Raw genomic sequence first — 25,746 nt, forward strand, 5'->3', positions numbered from 1 at the left:
TGTCTGGGAGATGGGGAACCGTTCCCTTTCTGACATACCAGGTTGCTGTTACTGTTGTGTCCAGCAGAACTCTGTATTCCTAGCTCCTCACCCCCTTGGAAGGTGCTCTAGCTAGATTCTCTGAAATAATGAGCAGCTTTGCAGAGTGAATGTTCAAGCACAGTGACTACAGACACAGAGATTTTCCTGACCAACAGAAGAAAAAAAGAGATTTTATGAGAGTGGTGAATTAAAGGAGTTTTCACTTGTTTTCTGTGTTTGAGCTTGAATAGAGGTTTTCTAGATTAAGAGTTCTGGCTGACAGTCCTTCTAAACGGCTGTCTTCTTAGATTCAGTATCGCATCTTTCCTGGATGTTTTTCCCAGATAATTTTCCCAGTGGTAGTGCTGCAGAGGCAGTCTATGTGAAAACTTGAAGCAATGTGTAAGTTTCAGATACCGCTACATCTTACCTTCATCTCTTCCCTTCTTTAGAGATAACTGGGGTGTGACTTTACAGGGTGTGCTAGGGTCTGGCACCAGCTCGCTCTGTTGTATTGCTGTGGCTTATTCTGTTGAGATACTTTCAAATACATTCATATGACTTAGTTGCACAGATTTACTAGCTGGAATTTAAGTATCACAGGAGACAAGTGATTAGTTACAAAGCCTGGGAAAGGCGACTGATAGGTTAGACAACAACAGGAAGGTAAAGGGAAGGCATTCACTGTTTATAGCACTGGATTGAGAAATAGGAGGTCGGTTCCCGATTCCTCTCAGCTCATTCTACTACTCAGATGCCCCATTGTGAAAGGGGGTTATAGTTGCCTGGTATTATTGATAAATTATTCAGAGCAGTGACATCTAAACTGGTTGAAATGTCTCAGATGTTCTGCAATAATAATAGCTCAGTTGGTGTTTGTTAGTTGAACTTAAATTCTCAAGATTTAATTTTCCATTGATGTTGTACCCTAGGGGCTTAGCTACAAAACATGCTGGTTTAGTCTTCCTCTGTCAAGGCATTTGTTTCTGACTTCTGGAAGTATAATTTGTCCTGACTGTAACTAGTTAAAACAGATCTGTATTTTTTTCCTTTCAGTGAAAATGCATTCTTTTTAACACCAGAGCTCACTCCTCGGAAACTCAGAAGTTTGCCTTTTGAAAAAGCAACTGGATGCCATTATCATGGACTTGAGTAAGTTTCCTGTCTTTTTTTCCCCCAAATTATTTTTCAACTTCTGGTCAAGGTGTAATTGGAAACATTTCAAGCAACATGATTGTTAATTATGCAAAAATTTATGTATCCTGCATTGGAACAACTTCGCACATGCCACCTCTCCCTTTCTTACCTTTATTTTATTCACTGGTTCAAATTGCAACACTCCTACCTTGACGGTGATGTAAAAACATTTAGGTTTTTTTTTCTAAGTTGTACTGTTGTAGCTTTTCTCAGTACCTCTGAAAAATTTAATTCAAAATTGGAAGTGGCAAGGGGAAGAGAGTTCATAGGTACATTTCAAATCCCTGGAGCAGCACATGAGTGAACTACACAGGTAGTTTCCTCTTGGATTTTAAATCGTAGGCACTTTTAAACTAATAGTCATGAGATTTATGAGATCTGCTGTGAAGCTACCTGTATGTTCAGGTAACCTGGAAACACCACCAGCAGGCAACTGTTAGTGGTAAGAATCTTTGGAAGGATCGATATGGTTAGGACTGTGTTTAGTCCCAGACAGCCAACGTTAGTTATTTCTCAAAACCTCGGATGGGCAAACATCATATAACGTAGCTGTATAAAAATTGTTTAGAAAAATATAGGAAAAGGATATACAAACGCTAGACTAGATAATTCAGCATAACTCTTGCATGTAGACAGGCTCTTAACTTAGTATGTATTAAGAAATGCAGTGGATACCAAACGTATGCAATTCTGTCTTCATGCAAATTTCTGCCGCCTCCTAAAATCGCATTTTCAGATTATCGGAATGTGACTAATGATACTGCTGGTATTTTTTTCTTATCAACTGCACAAATAGTTTGGTTAAGCCTGTGTTTAATATCTGGTAATTTTAGCCACGTTCTGTAGGGCAATGAAGCAGTCATTCTACCTGTTCAGCTATCTATTTTGTCTCTTTTTCTAAGTGGTAACTCATGAGCCTGTTAGCCTTTTTAGATTTATAACAAAACCCACAGAGAAGCAACTAGGTAGACAGGAGAAATGAAAATTTGTTCCCCCAGGTATGGGGAGAAGGCACTTGGCCGTTGTTTGTATGTGGTAGCTTGCTCACCTGCCTGACCTGAGCAGGCACTCTGTGTGGGGATTCAAATTGGGCACAGTGCAACTTGTGCTGCCTCTTCTCATAGCAAAATATGATGGGTAGAGACCACAGGGAGGCCTGGATATTACTGTGGAGAGGAGGGAGGCCTTGCTGTATTAATATTACAAGGGGAATATGCTAGCAATAAGGGAGGGAAGCAGTAGAGCGAGATGGTAGAAACCGGTGTGAAAGGGAGGAACCTACAGCTGTACAACCAGAGTATATTGTAGCAAGAGTATCATATAGTCTTTTGGAGCAGATGTATTTTGTACCGTACAGTTGTGATTGCAGTTTCCATCTGCTTAGCTGCTGTATTTATATTTGGAAGTGAAGTTTTGTCAACAAAAACAGGAGTAGCAATTATGATTAAATCAAATTTCTGGTGTAATGAACCTGTGCCGAATGCTTAAATCCTGTGTTGCAAAGAGAAAGTAATTGCTGTTAAAGCAGAGTAAAATGGCAATTTAACTTCTAAAGCTAAAAATGTTTTTATCTTTGTAGGGGATGTGATTACACAGGGGACTGAGAATATAAATAAGGAAAATTAAATACCTTGAAATTTGTAAGTTAAGAGAACTTACTCTTATCACATAATGAATTTATTCTAGTGGAAAGTCTTAGTCAGCCATAGAAATGGATTCACCAGTCCGTTATTAGAAAAGTGAATTTCTCCCTGAATATGAAAATACTCTGAAGAAAGTGTAAAAATCAGATATAGCAATTTAATGTGACTTTGTGTTAAGAGATAAAAGTAACGAATATGTCTAGACTTCCTCAGAGTAGAAAGCATTGCTAAATAGTTTGGAGGGTGGGCTGAGAGAATGCTACATTGTTCAGAATGCTTGTTAAGAAAAGGATGGGATAATATTGGATGATACTGTTGTCTTTCCCTGCAGTAGAGGTAATGTAAGTTACTGGGTGATGAAACATTGGTCTCTTGCAATCGTTTACACAAGAGAAAAGTCAGTTGAGATGCATTTTGTATTGTTGTAATCTCATGAGTATGTTTCACTGAGCACTCTTCATTTGTTCTCTTTCAGCTCCACCATATTTAATACAGTTTCTTCTTTTGATTTGGTTGATTAAACCTCTTATTCTTTGTAATCAATAGGAAGCTGGGAAGCTTGTGCTTGTTCAGTGACACTTCTGTATTTTTAGTGTTTAAAAAATGTGACTCTCTCATATAGCAGTGCTTATCTCACACAAAGCTAAAGGTTGCATTTCCAAAGAGTGCAGTTAGCAAAAAATCTACAGTAAATAGCATTTAAAACGCTTACCATGCCCTGTCCTCCTCATAGTTACCCTCAATTAATACAATCACACAGCAACCTAGTTTTTGGAACAACCTGACTCTTCCTAAAATTATGTCAGTATCATTCCATTTTAGGATTCCTGAAGCACTTGTAACTTGCAAATTATGTATATTGTACTTAAGGATGTTTTCTTCAGACGTTTCCTATATGATTCTCTCATAGCACATCCACTGAAGAAATTTTGGGTTGTTTGGTTGGTTTGGTTAGTTTTTTCCGACTAGGAAAGCTGCATTCTACGAGGAAGAAACGGAGGTGTATTGTATAATCATATTATGATATCAGAGTGCGTAATTTTGTCTGTAATAACCTCATATTTTCTGGGTCTCAAAGTTTGGGTGGATGCTTGCAAGGTGTGAGGTCTGAAGATCCTGTATCCATTATGGTGTGCTGGGTTCATGATGTATTTGGGTTCAGAGCTATCCCCATCGCTGTTTTATTGGATTGTCACACTGGTTAGCATGTTAACAGCGGTAACATCTGTTAAATACGGGCTGAATATGAAAACTAGTAAAATCTAAAATAGAAAGACTGATCATATAAATGTAACACAGGGCTGACTTCTAGGAGAAAACAAATCCATTTTCAGCATCCTAACCCATCACTTATTGTTCAAGGGAAAAAAAATCTACTAATGTCCATGGAAATCTTATTTATAAGACCACAGGGTAAAGACTTACAAGTACTATATGATTCAGCTTATTCATTGGAGTTAGGCTTAACATAGGCCTGATGGATTTAGCTATATTTAATTTACTGGGCTGTTTTAAGGTGTCTTTCAGAACAAAAAAAGTTTTGGAGATTATATGACAGTCAAAAGTAAGTTTTGTTTCTTTCCTGATTGTAATAAAGCAGAGACATTCTCACAGATTTCTCACCAATTTCAATTTTAGATATTGTCTAGATAACAGAAGAGCCTTAGAGAGAGATGTGGTATATGCTGAACTTCAAACTCGTCTTATTCGCTATGAAACTCAAACTACTTGCACCAAAGAGTGCTGCCCTGTGCCAGTTGTCCTGAGCCCTCTCCCTTCTCCTGCAGTCTTGTCAGAGCCTGGAAGTGTCCCTGATGGAGAGTCTTTGCAAAGCGAATTCAAAACAGAGGCATCAAGGCTAAAACGCAGATCAAAAGACTTGGATTGCTTTTATCCCAAGAAAAGGTAATGCACTGAATAAAATAAATCTTTAGCACAGAATATTTCAGTAGTCTCCTGTGAAATCCATCTTTTCTTTCATCTCAGAAATGTTTTTAGTGAAGCTATCTAGACAAATGTTCTAGTCGTTTCATCCTTTTCTGTAGGTTTGTTTTTTCCCTCAAGTATGTTCTCTCACTGATAGCATTAGATTAATCAAAACCATGCAGCACAGACACCTTTTATTTAATAAAATATTTGGGGTTGTGTATTGCAAAGTCTCGAGTGCCTTTGAAAAGATGACAGCCTAATCTGGGACCAAAACTGTCAGTGCTGTTGCGGTACAAATAAACAACTAAAGGTTTAGAGAGCCAAGCACTGTACAAGCAGAGTAATTGACTTCCTGATCGGAAGAACTGCTGGTGTAAGATGACCTACCAAAATTCAAGCTTATTGTCAGCCTGTTTATTAAAGTCTTTTCTGGAAGTCTAGTTTTTAAGACTTCCCTATGTACCTTGTCCTCCCTCTGAAGATGCAAACTCTTTGCGTCAATAAAAAATTAATGTCCATGTAACACTACTTCTGAATTCACTTTTTACTGTAGTACTTCACTTCTTCCTTCTCTACAGTTTGATACCCTTTGCAACCTAGTCAGAGTAAGCCTTTAACAGAGGTATGGTTTTAGGAATATCCCTATCTTTTGACACTTACTGAATAGTTAGAAAAGAAGATGTGATTGTACTTAGCACTTCATAAATTAGAGTTTCAGAATTACAAACGCTTTTACGGTTGAAGGATCAAGTATTACAATGTTACCGTAGAATTTCAACGCCCAGCTTCCCATAGTTAAGGATGAGTTGTGACATTCCTGTAGGGTCAAAAGAAATTAGATAGTTTCAGGAAGTATCCTGAGACTGGAGGCCAGCAAACTCAGCTCTTCCTAGCTATCTAGACAAAGGGTCCGTATGCAAAACTACTCCTTCTTCCAAAGAGTTTCTCTTCGTAGTTATCTTGTTTCTTCAGTTCATTTCTAGATTTTTTTAATCAGAGGTGCAATGGATCTACGTATCAGAGACCAAATCAGTCAGTAAAATATTCTTCTAATACAAAAGAAGTTACATAATAAAATCGTGTGCTGTTATCAGATGGTATTTGCAAGAATGTACAGTATTTTATACTCTTAGCAGCAGCCTCTATAGCAAAAGTGAAGGCACCAAGAGTCAGTACAAAATCTAAAAGTTCTTTTTGTCTGTTTGGTTTTTTTTTTTTTTTTCTTTCCAGGCTTACCAAATCTGAGAGTACAGATTCCCTCCTCTCTCAGGCAAGCGGAAGTAGTGAGAGTCACTGTACAGTTGCTGTAATGAGGAAGCGCTCTGAAAAATCAGTTTCTTTAGCTTCAATGCCATTGAAACAGCCTGGTCAGCCCCACAAAGTAACCACTAAGGCTGGCTCAGCAAGTCGCATAAGTGCAACTGAATCTGACACTTCAAAGCCAGCTAAGGAATCAAGATCTCAGAAACATACAAGGGTAAAGGTTTATGTTATTTGCTTCATGAAAAACCGTCTGCTTAACTTCTTTCCATGTGACTTGATTCTTTTTATTTTCTACCTCAAAGTTACCTGTCTTCATTTCTATTTGTTATTATTAAATTTCATCCTGTTCACTTGTCTAAGTGAATCCTGAAGGCACTGAGAACAGCGCTGCAGAAGCGTAGAACGAAGAAGTATGTAAGGAGTATGATATCAGCCCAGAGAGTTAAGGCTGAGAGAGATAACAACTAGGAATTACAAAGATGAGAATGGATATCAATGAATAGGAATTATGAAATGTAGAAAATCAGCATAAAACTGAAAGGCACCAAAGAAATACCTGTGCTGGAAGGGTCAAAGCCATTATGGAAGAACAGACTATTCTGAGAATAAAAAGATATACCAGTAGTTGTACGAGTCCATTAATTGAGATAACATTTAAATACTTTGGTGCAATAATGTTTAATTAATAGCTGTATATATTAGGAATGTCTCTTTTAAAATACACAAAACTGGTTTTGGTTTGGTGATACTTAATTTTAAATTAATCCCAGGGTGCTAGAGAGGACACTGCATGTTGATGTTGTACTGTCCAATGCAAGTTGGGATGACCTAAGTAAGTGTAAATTGGTGTGACTCATTCAGACCTACAGCAAATTTTAAACATATCTGATACAAAGAATGTCAGAGTAAACTTTTCAATCTGACTACAGTGTCTGAATTTTAAAATTATTTTTTAATATGGATGTGTCAAACAAGGGAATATCAATATAAAGAAAAGTTATATTTTTATATGTATTTATATATGTACACACACAGTATTTTGGAGAAGAGAAAACCCAAACCATTACCAATTTTCTTCTGTCTTCCAAGCTCCATGTGAATATTCACTGATCCATTACATTGCTTTGAATTGTAAGCTTTTCCTTAATTTTTGAGATGAAGAAAATGGAAATAGATTGTTAAGATTTGGTCAGTGTATTGATGGCATTTGGCCAATGGATTAAAGATCAAAAAAGATCAGATGTTCTTTTTTTTCATTCCCTTGGACAATTTTTCATGCTAATAATTGGGATGAACTTTTGAGTATGTTTCTATTGTTTCCAAGATGCTGAAGGAAGTGGTTGCTAAGACTCTTCAAAAACATGGAATTGCAGAGGATCACAAGTGCTTCGCATCATGCAGCCAGCGTCTATTTGAGATATCCAAGTTCTACTTAAAGGTAACTAGAAGACATGCTCTTATGGTTGGTTGTTCTGAGTTAAGTGAATCCATTCCTGAATAAAACTTGAGATGGACTGTGGAATATTCAGACTTGATTAAGCTAGTACTTCCTAGTGGTGTGTTTGAGTGTCTGGATAAACCTTTGGACTTGTTGTCAAATGCAGAAGCCAGTTTTACAGTATATTTTGGTGGTTGTTTATTTGGTTTTAAACCTTATAATGCAGTAATCTTCTATGCGAGGTAACATATTGAAGCAGCAATCTGTTAGGTAAGGTCGTGCTTGTACTATAGTGCTTCCTTAGCTCTTGTAGCTGTCTCCTGGCTGTAACTGTGACAGCTCTGCTTCTGCCTTGTCCTAAGGCTGTTTGCTCACTAGGTAGCTTACACAACTGACTCAGAAATTCTAGTCCCTGACATGCTCACAGAAATCCTTGTAAACGCACTGTAAACATGCAGGACTGTCTAACACATACTGTCTTGGCAGCACCATATAAAATTGCATTGACCTCATTTTTAGGAGGGGATGAGAATTCTTTCCACAATACCTAGGAGACTTTGTGAGTCAATGCTTGAGCGCATGTTACTTAGTCTTGGCACAAAATCGAGTTAAATCACAGTACAGGGTGTTTAAAAGCTACTGCTCGTAAGCTGAGCTGCTGCTTCTGTTCATTTGCGTGTGTTTAGCCTACCGCTATTTGTGAACTAACTGTTTAGTCAACTGCAGTAAAGGTGATTTAAGCTGAATGAAGTTGCAGCTGAAGAAGGCTGAATGCTTACACAGACAATTAGAACATCTTGCTGATGAGCACCAGCGTCTTAAATAATTAGAACATAGTTGCGCAGTCATTCTGTAAGCACTCCCAAAATCTCCCTAAAATATGCCCTGAAGGAAGATCTTCCAATCCGAGATCAGAGAGAGCTGCATGTACGGATGAGTGAGTAGGGCAAATCAGATGGGTTTATGGTTCTATTCCAAGTAGAAGAGCAAAAGGAAGGGTACTGCAGTGATCCTGTCCTTCAGAAGGCTCATCTAGAGAGCATAGCAGGATTTTGTTCTCCTGAACTGTCTTGCAGCCCCGAGTCTGTAGGAGCCCTTTGAATCCTTTTCTGTGCTGCATGCTTCAGAAGCATGATGTCATAGGTAACATTTTCCTTTGGAGACAAGTAGTAAATACATTTTCTTAGTTTTCCTTTCTCTTTAGGCAAAGTTGTGTGGTTGCTTTGTTTAAATAGAGTGAATTAAGTTAGGCTAATTGGACCGCAAAACAGACGAAACCGTTCCAGGTTTTTCCTTTCTTGCACTGATTTTCTTTCTCCATGTTCTCTTCTCTGTTCTTTGCCAGAACTCTGTATTGAATCTAAGTGCACAGTTGATTTCTATGTGTATATAGAAAAAATATTTCAATCAAGACTGTAAGAAATTTGAATATCACTTAAGAAAAAAAAAACATTTCTGGAATGCGCAGAAGGTTAGGAAAAGTGATTCAGTCACACACTTGAGTACTAGGTTTGGACTGCTGTAGGGAAAGCTGCAGTCCATTGGAATGGATTTAGATTATTTCTTTTTCTTTAAAAAAAAGCAAAGTCAAATAATTATTCTGTGGTTCTGAAGAAGGTGATAAACGGGTAACACCCCCTCTGGATATTGTGTTTCCTGTTTAGGATCTTAAAACTTCTAGAGGACTTCTTGATGAGATGAAGAAAACAGCAAATAACAATGCTAAACAGGTAAGACCTTTTGTTTATTTGTTCCTCTGGCTAGCCAAGGCTAAATGTATGTGTGATAGCTTGCCTGAAGGATGGTTCAGTCCACAGCTTTAAGAGATGAAGAGGTGTGCTACTTTGGCTGTGGATCCCCTTTCACTCTCTGATCTCACAAAAACGTTCTCTCAGTCAGTAGTCCCACGGCAAAATTTCCATTTGCATATGTTCAGGTTTTAGATGGTATTCTAGTTATAGCTGCCAATGTGATGTGCCGCAGTGAGAAATGGAAATGAAGGCAATAAATGTTTCCACATCACTGGAAGAAAAGGGAAAGATTAGATTTTCTTCATTTGAGAGAAGCCTGGATCATTAGGGAATTTTTTTCCTTGTGTTGAAGGAAATAACATTTCTTTTCAAAGGTTAGGAAGCAATAAAGAGATCTATAAAAGGAAATAAATTTCTTAAAAGAAGCAATGAAAATCAGTGTTTTTCAGTTTGGGAATAACTGTAAGCACAAGGGATATCAGATGAGTTATTAGTGTGTAAGGTGGGACTTAACGTGAACAGTAGCAAAGAGCAAATGACAGGAGTAAATACTCCTGTCCTCCAGGAATTCAATAACTCTCCTTTAAATTCTGAAAAACATGCTGAAGTCAATCCAAGATTTAAAAATTAAATAAAAAGTATCATGCATATTTTAAATATAATCGTCAAATGGAAGGATTTGGACTGGAGTAGTTAAATTAAAAAACCCAGACTCCTAAGGAAAATGGCTAGATCCCCACAGAATTTACTCTATGAGCGGTATTTACTGTGTTCTGTAGCGTGTTGCCTTGTGAATTGCTTCCTACAGACCATAAGGTCTCAAAAACTCCGTGGGTTTTGATGTTTGGAGTTGAACTGGGATATTGTGCTGCTCACCACCATTTTTGTCTGGGGAGGCCAGTTGGTAGTTTTATGTATGCTTGCTGTTGGCAAAAGAGTCATTAAAATTGGGGATCTCTTAAGCTGGCCACCTCTTCCTGTGCTAGAGAACGCTTTGAAACACCTTATAAATAATATAATTGCCCAGGCGTAATCAGTGGTCTGAACAACTGCTCTGTTTGGTAAACAGCCGTGTACAAATTGTATTATTCTTTCTTCTATGGCGTTAGGAATTTTTTTGTGCTGGAAACACCAGCTGTTCAGCATTGTGTGTGCACCTTGTTGCTGGTACATGGGGAGAGCGGGGTCAAGTAGCTTAATTCTGGGGATCTAAAAATGCCATTTTCTAAAGACAAGTCATTCTCTAAAATTAAATACAATTCTTGGGTAACACCGTATCTTCTCAGTTTATTAACAACTCTTTCTTCTTTTAAAGGGTTACTTTTAAATCTTGTTCAGTAAACACCACATGTGGTGATAAAGAAATAATTGATAAAGCGTATGAGCTATTCTTAAGTTGCTTTCAGGAACTGGAGTTATGTAAATCATTTGTTTTCTCATTTCTTTTCCCAGGTGATTGAATGGGTTTTGGAGAAGACTGGCAAGTAGAGGTACTGCGTGGATGCTGGTCACACCTTCGCAGAAACTGCGGAGACCTAGCACTTCGACTGTAAGAAAAGCGTTACCCTGCCTAACGTATGCCCACACATACCTACACACCGGAAGGACTTTGGTCAGTGTAATGATATAGATTTAAATCTCAAGCACAGTAGCATTTTTTAAAGCTTTTTATACTGAAAGTTTTAATATTTTTAAAAATTCAAATGAAAAAAGGTTTTATTTTATATGCATATTTATTATGTTTCACTGTTAAAAGGAGTATAGATATCTCAGTTTGATAAAGCTTTGTATGTTTTTAAACCAATGTATTTGGTTTTTATGTGAATAAAAAACCCCCCAGATTTAATTTTAATAACAAAACTACTTTGTTTTACCTTTTTGTGTGAAGACCTCTATTCTATTTATTACTGCTTGCTATTGTATGAACACCTGCTTACAGGGCTGATCACTGACATTTTGTAGAGTAGTTAAGACGAGTTCCTATTCTGCAGATGAAAGCATATAATTCGAATTCGAGTCACAAATATCTCTGTGTTGTAGTACAAAGAAAAAAAAAAGCACATCTTTTGAAACTTGATGCAAGGTCTCATTAAAGAAAAGATCCTTGTTTTACAAGCTGAATTTCTGGTATAATGTAACGTGTACTCTTTGCAATACTCCTCAGAAACAATTCATAACAGAGTTCTGTGATTTCTTTTTACGGGGGAGGAGAAAATCAAAACGACAGCAGTAATGATGATGGTGAGCTGTGAAAGAGCTGACGTACTGTGATGAAATGTATTGGAAAGCATTTCTACCTGAGTTGCAAGCATAGTAGAATATGGAATTCAGTCTCATTTTGCCTAAGTCTCAGGCATGTACCTGGCCTGTAAAGTTACTATTATGTTGAGATGAGAAGTTCTTACCAAAACAAATATATTTTACAGCTTTCAATGTAAGGATTTTCTATTCACCAGATAAACTAACATTATTGAAATTGATAGAGATGCAGTGCTATAGTTTGCTGTATTCTCCTGGAAGGAAAATGGATTAAGCAATACTAATATAAATGAAATTTAATATTATGGAAAAAGTAATTGAACCAAACCATGTGTAGGTTAGACTTAATACTGTAAAATCTATTCATTCTCTAAACGGCCTTCCTGATTTTGTGACATTATTCTTTGCTTAATTCTATTTTGTGTAGAGCCAAGCCCCAAGGAGGTTTTTCATGTTTAACAGGATGTTGTATTTAACTCTTCTGTTCCTTTGTTGCAATGTCCATTGTTCTCGTGAACTCTACAAGACCTTTTGTATGTGGGTCTGTACTTGTTTTAACTGCACAGAGCAGCGGTAGGAAAGCTGTGTGGCTGTTTCACTGCGACAGTAGACTCTAGTGACTACAATGTGGGTCTTGGCCCAGGACAGGCTACTTCGGGGCGGGATTACATTTGTCTGCAAAATGACACACATCCATAGCATCCAGGTTTTACTCATTTGATGAAATAGAAATGCAGTGAAGGTAGATATTTAAATAATTATTTAATAAGTGCATGCATTAAGTTGCTCTGATATATTAATTACTATATACGGCTCACATTTCTTTGCATTCAAAACAGAAGACAAAACTTAATCAAGACATTAATCTAATATTGAATAAAGAAAGTCTCTGCTTCCAAATAGAGAAAATCCGTAAATTATAATCTCATATCTTCAGCCTGAATGCTGATACTTTTGTCCAAATACTAAAGCAGCCACTGAAAGCTGTATTTCCTACTTAATTTAGAAAGGTTTTATATACTTGTAATTACAAAAACTTCATAGTTAATAAATTATGCATAAGTTGATAAACAGAAGTACAGAAACTGTATTTCCTGAAATACTTGAGACTAGCTGCCATGAGCAAAGCAAATCCCTTTCAGGAAAGTAATTAATACTCTTTACCTGGCTTTCTTGATGAAAATCTATCCGCATGTATCTGTAGAAGGGCTTCTATAAAAAGTTGCTTTTTAAAATTATTTTTTATTATTTCTCATTCCTCCCTTACCTCTCTATGGTGTCCATAGTGAGCCCTGGATTTAGATACTATCTGCCTTCACGAGCAAGCAGAACTCAATGGTTATTGCTTTAATTAATTCTGTAGACTCAAAGAATAGCGTGGAATAATCAGCAGAAAAGCAGTTAGGGAAGCATAAGCATTTTGATATATTGTTTGTTTGCATGATTCCTAGTGCTGAACTAATACAGTGCTGCCCATGTCTCATTTGTATTTCGTTATTATGTTGGATTTTTTTAGGGTAAAAGTGATAGCTAGTTTATTATCACGGCTTAGTAACACTGTGCCCCATCTGTGCTGTGATAACTGTCTTTGTGCATACTCTTAACCTACAAAAAACATGCAAAATAATTTGACCTAACAGTGCTAAACAAAATTATCTTACATCTGTTGTTGTAGCGCAAAAACCTCACGCTAAGAGTTCCCACAGCTCAGCTAATGTGTTGTAACCTACGTGATACAGAACATCATGTCACTCTTTTTGCCTCTGAACTTCAAGTTGTTTTCTTCTTTGTGGCTGGTGAACCCCAAATCCAGTGTGCCCTATGCATACTTTACTGTAGAAGGTTTGGGTGTTTGCTTTCATGTTTTTGCAAATCAGCACATAAGTCATATTCACCATATGGTCTACCCATAATCCATGCTATATGCTTATACGAGACTGGGGTAAGCCAACACTGATGTGGTTGCGATCACTTGGTGATGTGATTACTTCAATATTGCAGGAATTGCATGATGAGTATCATTGGGCTACCACAGAACTTAACTGGGGTACAAATGCTTCTCCAAAATCCACAGACTTTCCAGTTATCCCTTGGGAATTGTTTTCTAATGATTTACACAAGCACAGAAATTCTGATGAAGAAAACAAACTGAAAAGCTAATCCTATGTTCACAAAAGATTATAATCTTTGTTAGTTAAATATTTAATGTTTTTCCCCTAAAGCTTTTAAATTAAACTTTTGCCCTGGGTAATCTTGGGGTTCACTTACATCAAGCAGGCTGAGAGTTTCTTGAAATTTTGCTAGTATACTATTGATTACTCTTTAAAATCGTAAAGTCACCATTGAATTCAAAAGTTTCCATTTTAGATACAATCCTAATTACTTTCTAGTAGTAGTATATATAGTAATACTGTATATACATAGTAATACGTATACACTGTTATACTATAATAATAGTGTGTGCCTATATATCTAATAAATAGCCCCAGTAAAGAGCTAGTTATAAACCTGCCAGTTTGACTCATGAAAAATAAGATAAACTTGCAAATCAATTATAGTATAACGATCTGGAGTGTGTTTGTTTAGACTCTTAATTCTGTTGCCACTGAAACTAGAGAAGCTCTAATGAACTCTTAAACATGGGTAAGAGGACACCGAGAAGTCTCTTTGCAGACGGAAATCAGATCAGCCTCCACTTTAAATCACCTGTGCTTCTGAATGCAAAGAGCTGGATGGAGCGTGCTCCCATCTCCTGTGGGAAGAAGGAATACTTACTTTCCTCAGAAAGAGAAAACACACGTTTCATTATTTGGCAAAGGCCAATTCTAATGATGTTCATGGTAGGGATCCACTTGGTAGTGCCCAAAGAGTTGTGTTCTGATTTATAAAGTACCTACCTTAAGAGAGATGCTAGTTCCACTTAAAGAGCAGGACTCTTAGGAAACACCAGTATGCTTCCCTGATCAATCAGATCAGCTTTATTTTATTTAAAAAATTATTTAACAAACACCTTATATCCCGTTTTTCCAGTATCTTGTATGTTCCAGTATGTATCCAGGTCTTTCTAATGGTGAAGCTGCTATGCAGACTTTCTGGCCAGACCGCTCAATTTACAGTCAGTATTTTGTGAAAAGGGTGAAACTCTAGAATACTCCTTTTTAGGATTTCCATGAGGCTGGTCTGCCATACCTGGGGTAAGACTGAAAGAACAAATCTAAAATCCTGCAGTTAGCTTTTCTATTTGAGCCAGTAAGTTAAGAATTAAAGTACAAGGAAAGAGAACAATCTTTTTTTCCATAACCGTTTATAAGAGCTAAGAAGCAAGGCACATGTTTGCCTCACTCCTTGAATGCGGAAGCTTGAGCAGAAGTTTCTGTTCTGGTTTTTTTATGACTTCTGTAACTGCCCAGTTAAATGTAAGCGACAGAGAAAGCACTGTAACTTCAGCAGGTGAGTTGGAATGACCTTGCCCAGAACATCCCTGTGGCCTTTCAGTAAATGCCAGCAGCAAAAAAAAATGCTGCATACTTATGCTTTCAGCCTGTCATCAACAGCACGATCACATGAACACAGAGCTTACTTGATAGAAAGCACCGATGCGCCGTCGACAGTACATTAATATTTTTTTTAAATTTTAAATTTTTAAAAGTCATTCTGTCAATACAATGAATAGTTCTCTCAAGTAACTGAATTCTTACAGAATGACTGAGGGTTAAAATGTAGTTTCCTGAGCCCAAAACGAAAATGCAGATTTTGAAAGAGCTTGTTTGGGTACAAAGTAAGCTCACCTCACAAAAATCCAATAAATGACTTTATTAAATATATTCTTTTCCTCTAAAATATAAATATTCACTATACTCTTATAAATGTGGAGTAGGTCCATATTTCATTTGTCTATCCCATCCAAATATGAATCAGTCCAAAATCTGAAAATGAAGAAATAGCATCTGTAATTATCATTATTTTTTCTATAAATATATATAATATGAATTTTATTTGCAAATTGTTTAGTTATTCACTTATACTTCATATAGTACTGAGCACCTTAGATTACATATTGTGTCATTTAATCGTTGGTACGAATACAGGAATTGGTAATATTTACAATGCACATACGTGTTAAGTGTAACATTCCAGTGATTTGTAAGTGTTAAAGGAATAAGGAAATAGTGCAGTATAGTTTATATATCTATTTAACCTACCCCACAGTATGAAAGTTTTCACTTTAACCTCTGGAACTTTTATAGGAGCTTGCATCCAAATTTTTAAGTTATACTTTGGAACAGCAATAAAAGTCTCCTGAATCGCTTTTTAAAAACTTCACACAATGTTTTACTTGACAATGTGATGTGAGTTCATGCTCAAAGATCCAGTCCCCCAGCGTACCGACTGCTTTCAGCTTCTGAGAAGCTTCCGAGCTAAAGGAGACCCACAAAACTGCCACAAAAAGTTATGTAAACGGCAGTGGTCGAGAAATGTCCATTTGGAAATTATTGGTAAGTTGTGTAACCTGTCATCTCTTACCTTGGGAATTTACATGAGGAATTAATTTTTAAGTCCAAGTACCATGACAGTAAAACCAAAGTTCACAGCTGGGTGAATCCCCTCCCAGGCTTGCTTTTGACTGGTGGGAGGTGCTGGGAGTGGGGCTGCTCTTCCAAAGGGCAATTTAGCTGTTGTTCTTCAATGATTATTTTCTGTATTTGCAAATTTAGCCCATCATCTTAATTTTTAATTAGCTTTGATGATTAAGATAGAAACCTATGGAAATTACCATAAACTAATTCCTAAACTGCGAATAAACAGCATTACTTATGCTCTCAAGACAGCTTAAGAACAACATGGAACAAAACTGTGTTTTTAATTTTCCTCTCTGCCAGTCAACTCCCATTAAGTTGAAACTTGTGTGCTTTCTCAAGAATAAAAGAAGTGTTGTAGTATGACAAGCAAACTTCTACAAACCTGGGATTTATTACTTCCTGTACAGTTCCTGTCCTTCAAAGTGTGAATTTAGGGCAAAGCTCTAAAAGCAAACAAAAATCCACCCCTATATGACGGAGTTCTGTTTACAAAGTAAGAGCAGCATAAATGCCATCCCTGTTCTGCTTTTTTCTGTTCCCACCCAACCCTACTGAGCCAGTGCAGTAGTTCCAGGTGCAGGCTGTGTGTATGATCTCTTGCAGTGAGCGTCAGCATTCCTGCCTGCTGCCCACTTTGTGCTCAACGCAACTATAACAAGGCCAAAACTCAGTGAGTCACATATTTTGACTTAAAACAGTAAGTCGTCGTGCAAGACAGGAACTAGTAAGGTATGGTATGGAGGTGAACATCTTAGGCTTCAGCAGAAAAGACTAAATCTGGCCTTGCCAAGTCATGCTCGTAGGAGCAGTCCCTTCCACATTAAGGCTTTTCTGGCAGTGCAGCTCGTGTTCCTGCCCTGCTGCGTATCCTCACTGTTGTGGTGCTGCTTGAATAACTTTTCTCATCTAATCTAGAAAACTCTCAAAAAAATAAAGTCTTCCTCACATTTGTTCTTCTATCAAGACCACACAATCAGCCTTGGCAGAGCTGAGGGGATGACCCAGGAGGGGTAGGAGGACAGGAAGCTCAGCACAGCTTTCTGTTGGAAAACTGCCGTGGAAATGTGCTGGTAGAAGCTTAGGTCATGCTTCAACATGGGTTCAGGTGACTTGTACCTGCGCGAGGGTACTGGCTAGCTGAAACTCCTTAAGCCATTCTGGGAAGTCAGTATAAAAATACATCCTGTGTGTTCATTAACAAAGGATGCTCCTACCTATGCCCCACTGACAGCCGGCTCTCAATACATCGCTATAGCTCATCTTGCTTTGGGTCCATCACTAGGAATGTACACAAGATGTCTTTATCATTTAATTTGAAAGTGCCCCTCAGCAGGGACCCTCCAGCTGTTCACTGAGCACAGCTGTATTGCTTTGGAGCGCCTGACTCAGAGGTGCATATTTGCCTGCTCTGCTGGGTATTCAAACAACAGGTTCTGATGGCGCCCCAAAAAGTGGTGCACAGGTTAACAATGAAAAAAATACTTTAATTTTGGGTGGTGGGACAATCTTGTTTGGAGAACTTCTACTCAAACAACCTTGAGCTTGCATCACAACCAACACCGCTCTTGTCTGCTTAGCCCTTTACTTATTCTATATAAACAAGGACATTGAAATAGGCACAATTGATGATTCTGAAACATTTACATGTATGGTACTACACGCTTTTACTGTCTGAGATGGGATTTTCCAATCCCATTATTTACAATGAAATCCACTGTTTTCCTTGTCATGCCACTTCTTTAGTTGATCAAAATGAAACCTGGACCTTGGAAGACTATAAAATGGCCAAGGCCTGGTACTGAACCCCAAGCTGGTGTATGCTGCTAGCTGGTACGGGTTGCTGCTGTTGACTGTACTTCAGATGAGCGTGGTTTTTCCATCTCTCTTTGAAGAAATAGATGTATCCCACTTATGCCACCAAGCCGAGCCTTGTAATCTTTGCCGACAGGAAGGAATGAATGATGAACACAACTGGTTTTGGGCAGGAATGAAGGTCCAGTTGCTGGAAGTACAGAAAGAAATCAAGTTGAGATTATTAGATTAGATTACAGCTCAAATAAGCAATCATTTATGGAGTACTTGATTAACTGCTGACTGGTATTTAAAACAGATTTCTATTAATAACAATCCTTTATTACAACATATTGTCTTTCCTTTGCATACAGCTGCAAATATTTAGGTTACTAGAAGTAAGAAAGAAGCATCTTGAGAGCAGATGAGATCCTGGTGCCTCTGGGCTTGCATCTCCCTTGGTAAGCAGCAGAAAGCTGAGTCAGATGCTGCAAGCAGTTCTCCAAGAGGTTCAACCCCTCCACCTTTTCAGGCTCTTTCTGACCAGGGACGGTGCTGGGACTGCTGTGACCCAAACCTAATGCATCTGCCATTGGTATAGCCAGGATATTGCACCTTCAGCTGATGCCGCACAGTTGCTCCTCTGTTCACAGAGCTGGCAGTGAGACTGAACTGAGACTTTTTTCCCACAGTCACAGTTCAGATGATCTCACTGCGTGCTTGCTAAGCATGACAGACTTGTCAGTCTGGACAGCAGGTTCAATAGTAGGTTCACATCAAAACAAACCACCTTTGCCTTTCCACCAGTCATGCATCAACATTACTGACAGCTAGTAACAAACTCCCTTTTGGGAGCCCGACAATAAGCGATTCACAGAGTACGTGTTATCAAAGGTGATGTGAAGAATTAAGCACCCTATGTGCTCAAGAACTGCTGGAAAAGTTTGACAGGAAAGACCATGTTTATATGCATAATTCATAGTATATAAACTGCTTGTAGGAATTAAGCACCTATTTTTAGACATCGTGACAGCTAACTTAGAGGCCTAAGCAAACAGTTTGCACTACATCTGCATCTGTAGTCCTCAATCTTTTTCAGCAACTAGATGTTCAAAAAATGTCTAAAACATAGCTTGTTGTCAGAACATAAAACCCTATGTGTATGTTGAAATTAATAATATCTCATTCTTAAGTTTTTCCACCTGCAATTATTTAAAAAGTTAAAGGGATACATATAAAAATTCTAAAATCTGGCTATGTAGAGAACAATTTACTCTTAAATATAAGAAAACTTTCATCCCTCTTTGCATGGGTTTACCATTTTATCTCTCTTTTTAGTTTATCTCATTCTAAAGCCAGAGCGTCATGCTGTACTAGAACGCATGGTGTCTAAATACTGCTATTGGAACCTGTACTAGGCAGCTGCTATTAGTGCTTCTCCACCCCCACAGCCTGAAAGAGCACCAAAGAGATGGCAACGTGCATCCCTCTGCTAAGGCAGTACTTACAATTTCTCCATCCTTTCCTCCGAAGTCTAAATAAAGCATCCTTATCCCGTCATCTGAGGACATTTTCAGTTTTTCGTAGGGATATTGTGCAATTGTCTTAGAGAAGGCACCATCTTGCGGTTCAGTTGTAAGAGAGAATCCACGTTCGTAATGGATGGTCAGACGGCACTCCTGGCTTTTATATGTGCAAGCTGCAGAAGAAAATTTCGTCCATAATGTTCTTAAAAGTAACAAATTCCATTTATCTGCAGATATCTGCATTTTACATTTGATCTCAACACTATCTTGCAGAAACGAACCTTTCCTAAAAGTGGGCTAATCATGCTCTTACTGTAAACCTGCAGCTTTGGAAAAACAGCAGAAGCCATTTTGTTGCCCAAGGGCCAAGCAAGGTTTGTAAGTTATGGTGCAAATACACGACTAAAACTGTGCTCGACGGTAACTGAACTGATGTCAGTCCCTTCAGTCATTCGCTGCGTTCTTCATGTTGCAGCATACATCTATGTGCTGACACAAAACCAGCCTACTGAAGTTTAGGAAGGCTCAGGCTGGCATTTCCTTCACAAGGTCACAGCTGCTCTTTTTACCTCTGACATACACAGCCAAAATCAATAAACGCGGTGCACAATGCACGACAAAATTAGAAGCTGTAAAGGGTATCCCTAAAGAGTTTTGACAAAGATGAAGACGCTCCTGAGGCCTCATTAGTGTCGTGATAATTGAAAAAAGGCACAGGTAATTGTATATAATAGCTACTGCAGCAGAAAGTCTGCATCTTCCCCTCAGCTTAGAAATGTAGGCCAGGATCCAAATAAAAAAATGAAGAGTTTAGGTGTTCACATCAAAAATGCTCTTTTCCTCCACTTTCCTGTAAGCAACTCTACCAAGAAGGGTCCTTGGCACTGGGATAAAAGCACGGCAATAAAAGAAGGGGCTGATGCCCTCCTCCTGTTTTTGGAAAAAACATCAACATCACTGGGCTGAGGAGATGGACGTGCCCTCCAGGTGGTTCCCACTGAACACCCAGGTTGGTTTCCACGTTGGAGGCCCTCACAAAGCAGCCTGAGCTCCCCGTGAGGCACGGGGCCTGGCAGCTGATGGGCAGGTGTCCTCGTGCTCAGCGGCACATGGCTGTACCTGACGGTGCTCTTTACCACAGAGCGGATATGTGCCTTGGCTCTTGCTCACGTTTTTAGGCTACGAGTGGAGATAATGTTCAACTTGAACAGCCCTGCCAACTGTAGGGCTAGTGGGGAAGCACTCCAAAATCCTGGGGCACTCAAGAGAAAGGCACAACCTCAAAGCCCCAGAGCCACCCCAGGCAGCAGCTACCGCGCGGAACGGGGCATCACTCCAGAGCAGCTGCAGCTCATTACTTTTATTCCAGTTGATTTTGCCTGTACAGAAGTGCTGAGAAGTGACACCTTGATGTTCAGGGAGGGAAATTAATAGCCATCAAAATGTGGCTATTGGACTAGTCCATATTTTTTTGCTCTTCTCAAGTGTGCAGAGCTGGGTAAATAAATGACCAATTCACGCTTGTGGATATGCAGGTCCTCCTCTGCCTCCTCCCACTGCAGGAAAAACTCCCATTAGGCTCTCACGGGTCTCCTGAGTCTCAGCAAAATGCTCTTTTCTATGGATTTCTGGTCAAACTCCTGACGATTACTCCTCGGTGACACACGGCCCTGTATGGCTGACTACAGACTTGTGTCTGAAACAATGTGCCGAAAACGAGACCAAAAGTGAGAATGATAGTGACTTCGTCCTGATTTTATGGTACTGGCTGCAGATAGCACACTGTCTAGGGCTGGCTGGGAAAGCAAGGGGCAGCATTTTAAACACATAGAACCCTAAATATACACATTTTTTGAAATGCATCACCTCTAGCAGAAGTTGCTTAAACTGCCCACCAGTGTCACGAGGAGGTGTGGAGACGCGGTGCCACAGATGTTACTCACATGTGGTGATTTCCGTGATGAGCTCCGCAGAATTGTGGCAGCCCTGCACTATGCTCCTCGTCCACAGTGAGAGGTCTCGACTAGTCTCTGTCCTGAACAGATGGGTTTCAATCCCTTGCCTTGTACCGGTACGAGTTGCAAAAGACAAATCCACCCCGGACTGCGGTGAGCCTTTTCCCGGGCCAGAATGGACCAACCTGCAATTGGATTTGAAAGCACATCAGGGAATTATAATGCTGACACAGTGCACTGTGCCAAAATCCCCACCTAAGCACAGCTCTGCTCTGTACGTTCTTAAACACACATGGTTGGGAGCACGAAAACTCGCATCTCCTCTGTGTGTCAGCCTGAAGTGGCTCCTAGTGACGCGCAGAATGAAGGTTCAAAGCAGTGAGTCCTGAAGCAGCCAGCCAGACACACAGGTGATGACGGGGAAGTCCCAGAGGACCCTACATTCCTAACAAATTGCAGAAAACACTCCTTTGGATGAGGAACTGAGAGAAATCACCAACTGGTCTGGTGTGATGGGGTTTGGTGCACAGACACAAGCGCTGGCTCAGATGTCACGGCTAAATCCAACTTTCACTGTCAGGCTGTAGTTGCCATAAAGCTTAAATATCTGCAGACAAATTCAACAATAAATGCAATCAGTTAAATTAAGAAGTTCTATAAAATACACAGATGCCAAAGGACTGTCTTGTGCCTACTTTTCCCGCAGGAACCTGCAAAACACAAAATGCTGCAGCTACTTGTAATCTGAAATTCTCTCACATTTGCTGCAATTAACATTGTTTTGGTTGGAACCAACAGCTGATCTCCCATGACCAGGAAAGGTTTGTTCATCTGGGGAAACACTAATTGTAGGAAATCTTTTTCAGTGAGAAAATCAACAGCTCAATTCTTCTTTAAGACTGTCCTTCTGGGTTTTTTTCTTGCAGAAGTGTGGGCAGCGAATACAGAATTTGCTTAGGGACATGATGCTGATTCAGCTAAAAATAATAATCCAGAGGAGTCTGTCACTTTTTGAGACCCAGGAACTAAACCTCTGAGGGAGTCACAAAGTGAAACCATGGAAATTCTTCTGAAAAACTTATTCCTGTCTTGTGTCTCCCGTTTCCTTCTCTACAGGCAAATAATATCCTTCATATGAGACTAGAAAATAGAATACTTGTGTTGTAGCACAAAACATTAGATTAATCATCTACTGAATGCTAATTAACCCTCAAATTGTCGTTTTGCATCTTGAAGAATAGTTGCCTGCTAGCTAATATTGTAGATGTATGCCATCAAACAGAGATGTTTTCATAGGGGGAAAAAAAAAAAAGCAGAAAGGAAAAAAAAAAAGCACAACTTTAGCTTTTCAGTTGTGGAAACAGTAACCGCAGGGAAATTCCCTGGCAGGCCATGCTGACATTTGGGGTGTGCACTGTGCTCAACAGATGTGCCTCTCTTTCACACCCTGCTAGAAGGTTTGCAAGATTTGTCCAAGCTCAGGTTCATGGTAACCTTCTTAGAAGTCTGACCGTTCGCCTTGAATTCGCATTCCCAGGAAGTCCTGCGGGGGCAAGGGGTAGAGTATCCCAGGCAGAGTTGCCATGCCCTGTGTCTGGGCAGGAAAGTGTCTTCAGGGAGGCACCACCACCCTCCCCAAACGTTTTTTTTGCCTCCAGAGAGGCTGCGTTAACATCCTGCTCAGCTTTGATATTCAGGGTCTCCTAACTGCACCCAGGCAGATTTTGCAGTTGGGGCAACAGGGGCAAACACATAGCCCAAAAACTTTTATTCTTTAATTTGGTGTGAGGAGGTGCAAACTCTGCAGGGAAGCTGCATCTTGATAACGAAGGCAGGAGACTGGGAACTGAAATCTCCAGTGACTGCTGCTGCCTGTCCCCAAGCTCACCCGGGCGCAGGGGGGCCACTGCTCTCACGCCGCCGGCTGCTGCAAGGGGCAGCTGCGGGAAAGCAGCCTGGAAACTCACATCAAGTTTGTCATTAAAAATGAAACTATCCCAGCTTCCTCTGAATCATCCCTTCTCCTTTACACAGTGCTCATCAGCTGTGCTAAAAATTGTTTTCAAAGACTTGTGATACTGAATGTGTGACAGAGAGATGGTTCCAATGTTTTATTTCCTTTCAAATCCATCCCCTGCTCCCCTACGTCTTCATGCTTTATCCGTAGCACTGGCATTGCCGGTTTTTCAGCAGCTGGACAGAATGAAGATGTACTTTACCAATTAAGGTATGTGGACACATACACCATGAACATTGTTTCTTACCTACCTTCTCAATCACATTATCCTCTCATTATTAAAAATTCAGTCTCATTATTTAAAAATGATTTTCTATCATAACATTGCAGATCACACTTTGGAAAATCACGCAGTTAAACATGAACTAGATAAATACGCAGGGGAACATTTGATCGTATTTCTGCATCAGCTGTCAGTTGTGATGTATTTGGGTACAGGTCAAAGGATTCCTAAACTTTAGTAAAGCTGCATTCACACGAGTTGTTTCATTTACATAAAAGATGTTTTATCCTAAAGACCACAAAAATACCTTAAAAGGCGAAAGAACAGTCTCAGAAACTTCACAGAAGGCTTCCCCTCGCCCCCGCCTCCTGTCGCTCGACCGCAGAGGAGGGTCCGTGGGTGGCGCACGCTGCACTCCAGCACCGAAAAGGCACCCCAGGGCCGACTCTGGTAATGTTCATTCTCCTGCAGCCCCTGAAGGTCCCTGGGCTCCCTGGAGGTTTCTGTGATGCCTGCGAGCGTGCAGGGGCCCGAGGAGGCTTCCCCAGAGCAGCCAGAGCCGCAAGAGGGCAGGAGGAGGTTGGTCAGGACAACGCGTTTGCAGAGCACATAGACAGCAGGCAGCAGCTGTGCAACGCAACTCTTGGCATGCTCCAGAGAGCCAGGGAGACACTTCTCATCTTCTCTAATTTCTCCCTTGTCTCCCTCTGTTTTGGGGAACCTCTTGGGCATTACTCTTTTCAAATGTGTGACAGCAAGATGGGTACAGCCCCACGTGAAGGGCTGGCACTGAAACTCACAGGGAGCTGCTTCTCATCCTAATGCTTTGAAAAGAGTTTCAACCACTTACTACAAGAGCAAACTCTAACAGCCTCTTCAAAAAGGACAGTGAAACCAGCACTGACATTCAAAGCAAGTGTTCAGCTGCTCATTTGAGATTTATCTCGGAAGAGGCCGTGATACAAGTGCATCAACAGTCATGCAGCTCTGCTCAGTAGAAAGCCACTATCATCTGACCTTTCTTATGTTGAAGCCACTCCTTACTCCTGACTCAGCATTTGAAACCTGCTCTGGAATGGCTGCACTCTTTGGAAACCTCTGCACAGGCCCTCATTCATCTGAGCTTTGCCTCGGAGGGAGCAACAACCACCCTCACTGCCCCAGGAAGATGAGCGGAGAACTTACACCACTTGCACGCCACCTCGTGCACCTTCCCTGAGGGGCTCGGAGACCCCAGTGCTCCCTGCCTGCCCCTCTCTCTGCTTGCACAGACAACTGGTGGGTGCCCAAACTCCTTCCCCAACTTTCCATGGCATTCACTATCGAGCTGCTTTAATACTTTCTAGTTACAGACCGCAGCCTCACAGGAAAGCAACTTACCTGAGTCTAACATGGGCTGCTTTTTCTTTTTTTTTCATTTCATATTTGGCTACAATAGATAAAGCAATTTGATTGCAAACATTTAAGATGTAATTACTTAAGTCCATTCCCATGCTAGAGGGAGGCACTGCTGTTCAGGCATAAGGAAACACTGAAACAGATTATGACAAAAAGGTCCTCGGAGTCAGGGCTACGAGCCAGCTGCTGTGCCTCCTGGTGCAGAGAGTTAAAGGAACAACTTAAATCTCCTGATCTCAGTTTTATTTGAGCTATTACTTATACTCTGCACAAAGCTGAGAAAGACTGACTGGAAAATATTTTTAGGTCTTAATAGCATCCATAGGTTGAAGGCAAACTTATCAATAAACAGAAAGGGCATGTTGAAATTCTGCAGTTGAAATATTGTAAGAAGATTGTAATCCTTCTACCACTTTCCAATTTTCTGTGCTCATTATGTCTTGGGTAGATTAAGCATGACTCTGTACAATATCTGGCACTGAAGTTTTCCAGTTTCAGCAGCTTTTCAAATATGCATTAGCTAAGCAAAAATGTTTTCCCAAGGACTCATAAAAATCTGAAAGATGGGAGCAGCCAAGATGACAACATGTGGTCTGCAAACTTTCCAGGTGAAAAGTTCTAAATTGCACTAATCAATGCACAGATGGGATTAAAAAATCCATCACGAGGAGGGTGATCACTGACCGAGCACGAACACTGCAGTCAATACCAACAGCAAACCCTGTCTATTTTTTTGTTATAACTGTACTCAGTGT

General features: G+C 39.8%; 2 protein-coding genes across 2 annotated transcripts in view; one reads left to right on the forward strand and one right to left on the reverse strand.

Annotated features, from left to right (window-relative positions):
* MTBP (MDM2 binding protein) overlaps positions 1 to 15,154 on the forward strand; it is a 32,546-nt gene extending 17,392 nt beyond the window's left edge. The window contains exons 17-22 of the mRNA XM_086741215.1: positions 1,078 to 1,173; positions 4,500 to 4,766; positions 6,021 to 6,267; positions 7,378 to 7,491; positions 9,156 to 9,221; positions 10,695 to 15,154. Of these exons, the coding sequence (XP_086597341.1) occupies positions 1,078 to 1,173; positions 4,500 to 4,766; positions 6,021 to 6,267; positions 7,378 to 7,491; positions 9,156 to 9,221; positions 10,695 to 10,730 (826 nt within the window). The 3' untranslated portion in view covers positions 10,731 to 15,154. The remainder of the gene's footprint in view (positions 1 to 1,077; positions 1,174 to 4,499; positions 4,767 to 6,020; positions 6,268 to 7,377; positions 7,492 to 9,155; positions 9,222 to 10,694) is intronic.
* Positions 15,155 to 15,299: 145 nt separating this feature from the next.
* The window catches only part of SNTB1 (syntrophin beta 1), a 115,711-nt gene continuing 105,264 nt past the window's right edge, over positions 15,300 to 25,746 (reverse strand). The window contains exons 5-7 of the mRNA XM_086741213.1: positions 21,342 to 21,538; positions 19,381 to 19,571; positions 15,300 to 18,083 (exon numbers count right to left, since the gene is read on the reverse strand). Coding sequence (XP_086597339.1) covers positions 17,991 to 18,083; positions 19,381 to 19,571; positions 21,342 to 21,538 — 481 coding nt within the window. The 3' untranslated portion in view covers positions 15,300 to 17,990. The remainder of the gene's footprint in view (positions 18,084 to 19,380; positions 19,572 to 21,341; positions 21,539 to 25,746) is intronic.

The sequence above is a fragment of the Chlamydotis macqueenii genome, chromosome 2, assembly GCF_036417535.1.
Source record: "Chlamydotis macqueenii isolate bChlMac1 chromosome 2, bChlMac1.mat, whole genome shotgun sequence".
In the NCBI taxonomy this organism is placed as follows: domain Eukaryota; kingdom Metazoa; phylum Chordata; class Aves; order Otidiformes; family Otididae; genus Chlamydotis; species Chlamydotis macqueenii.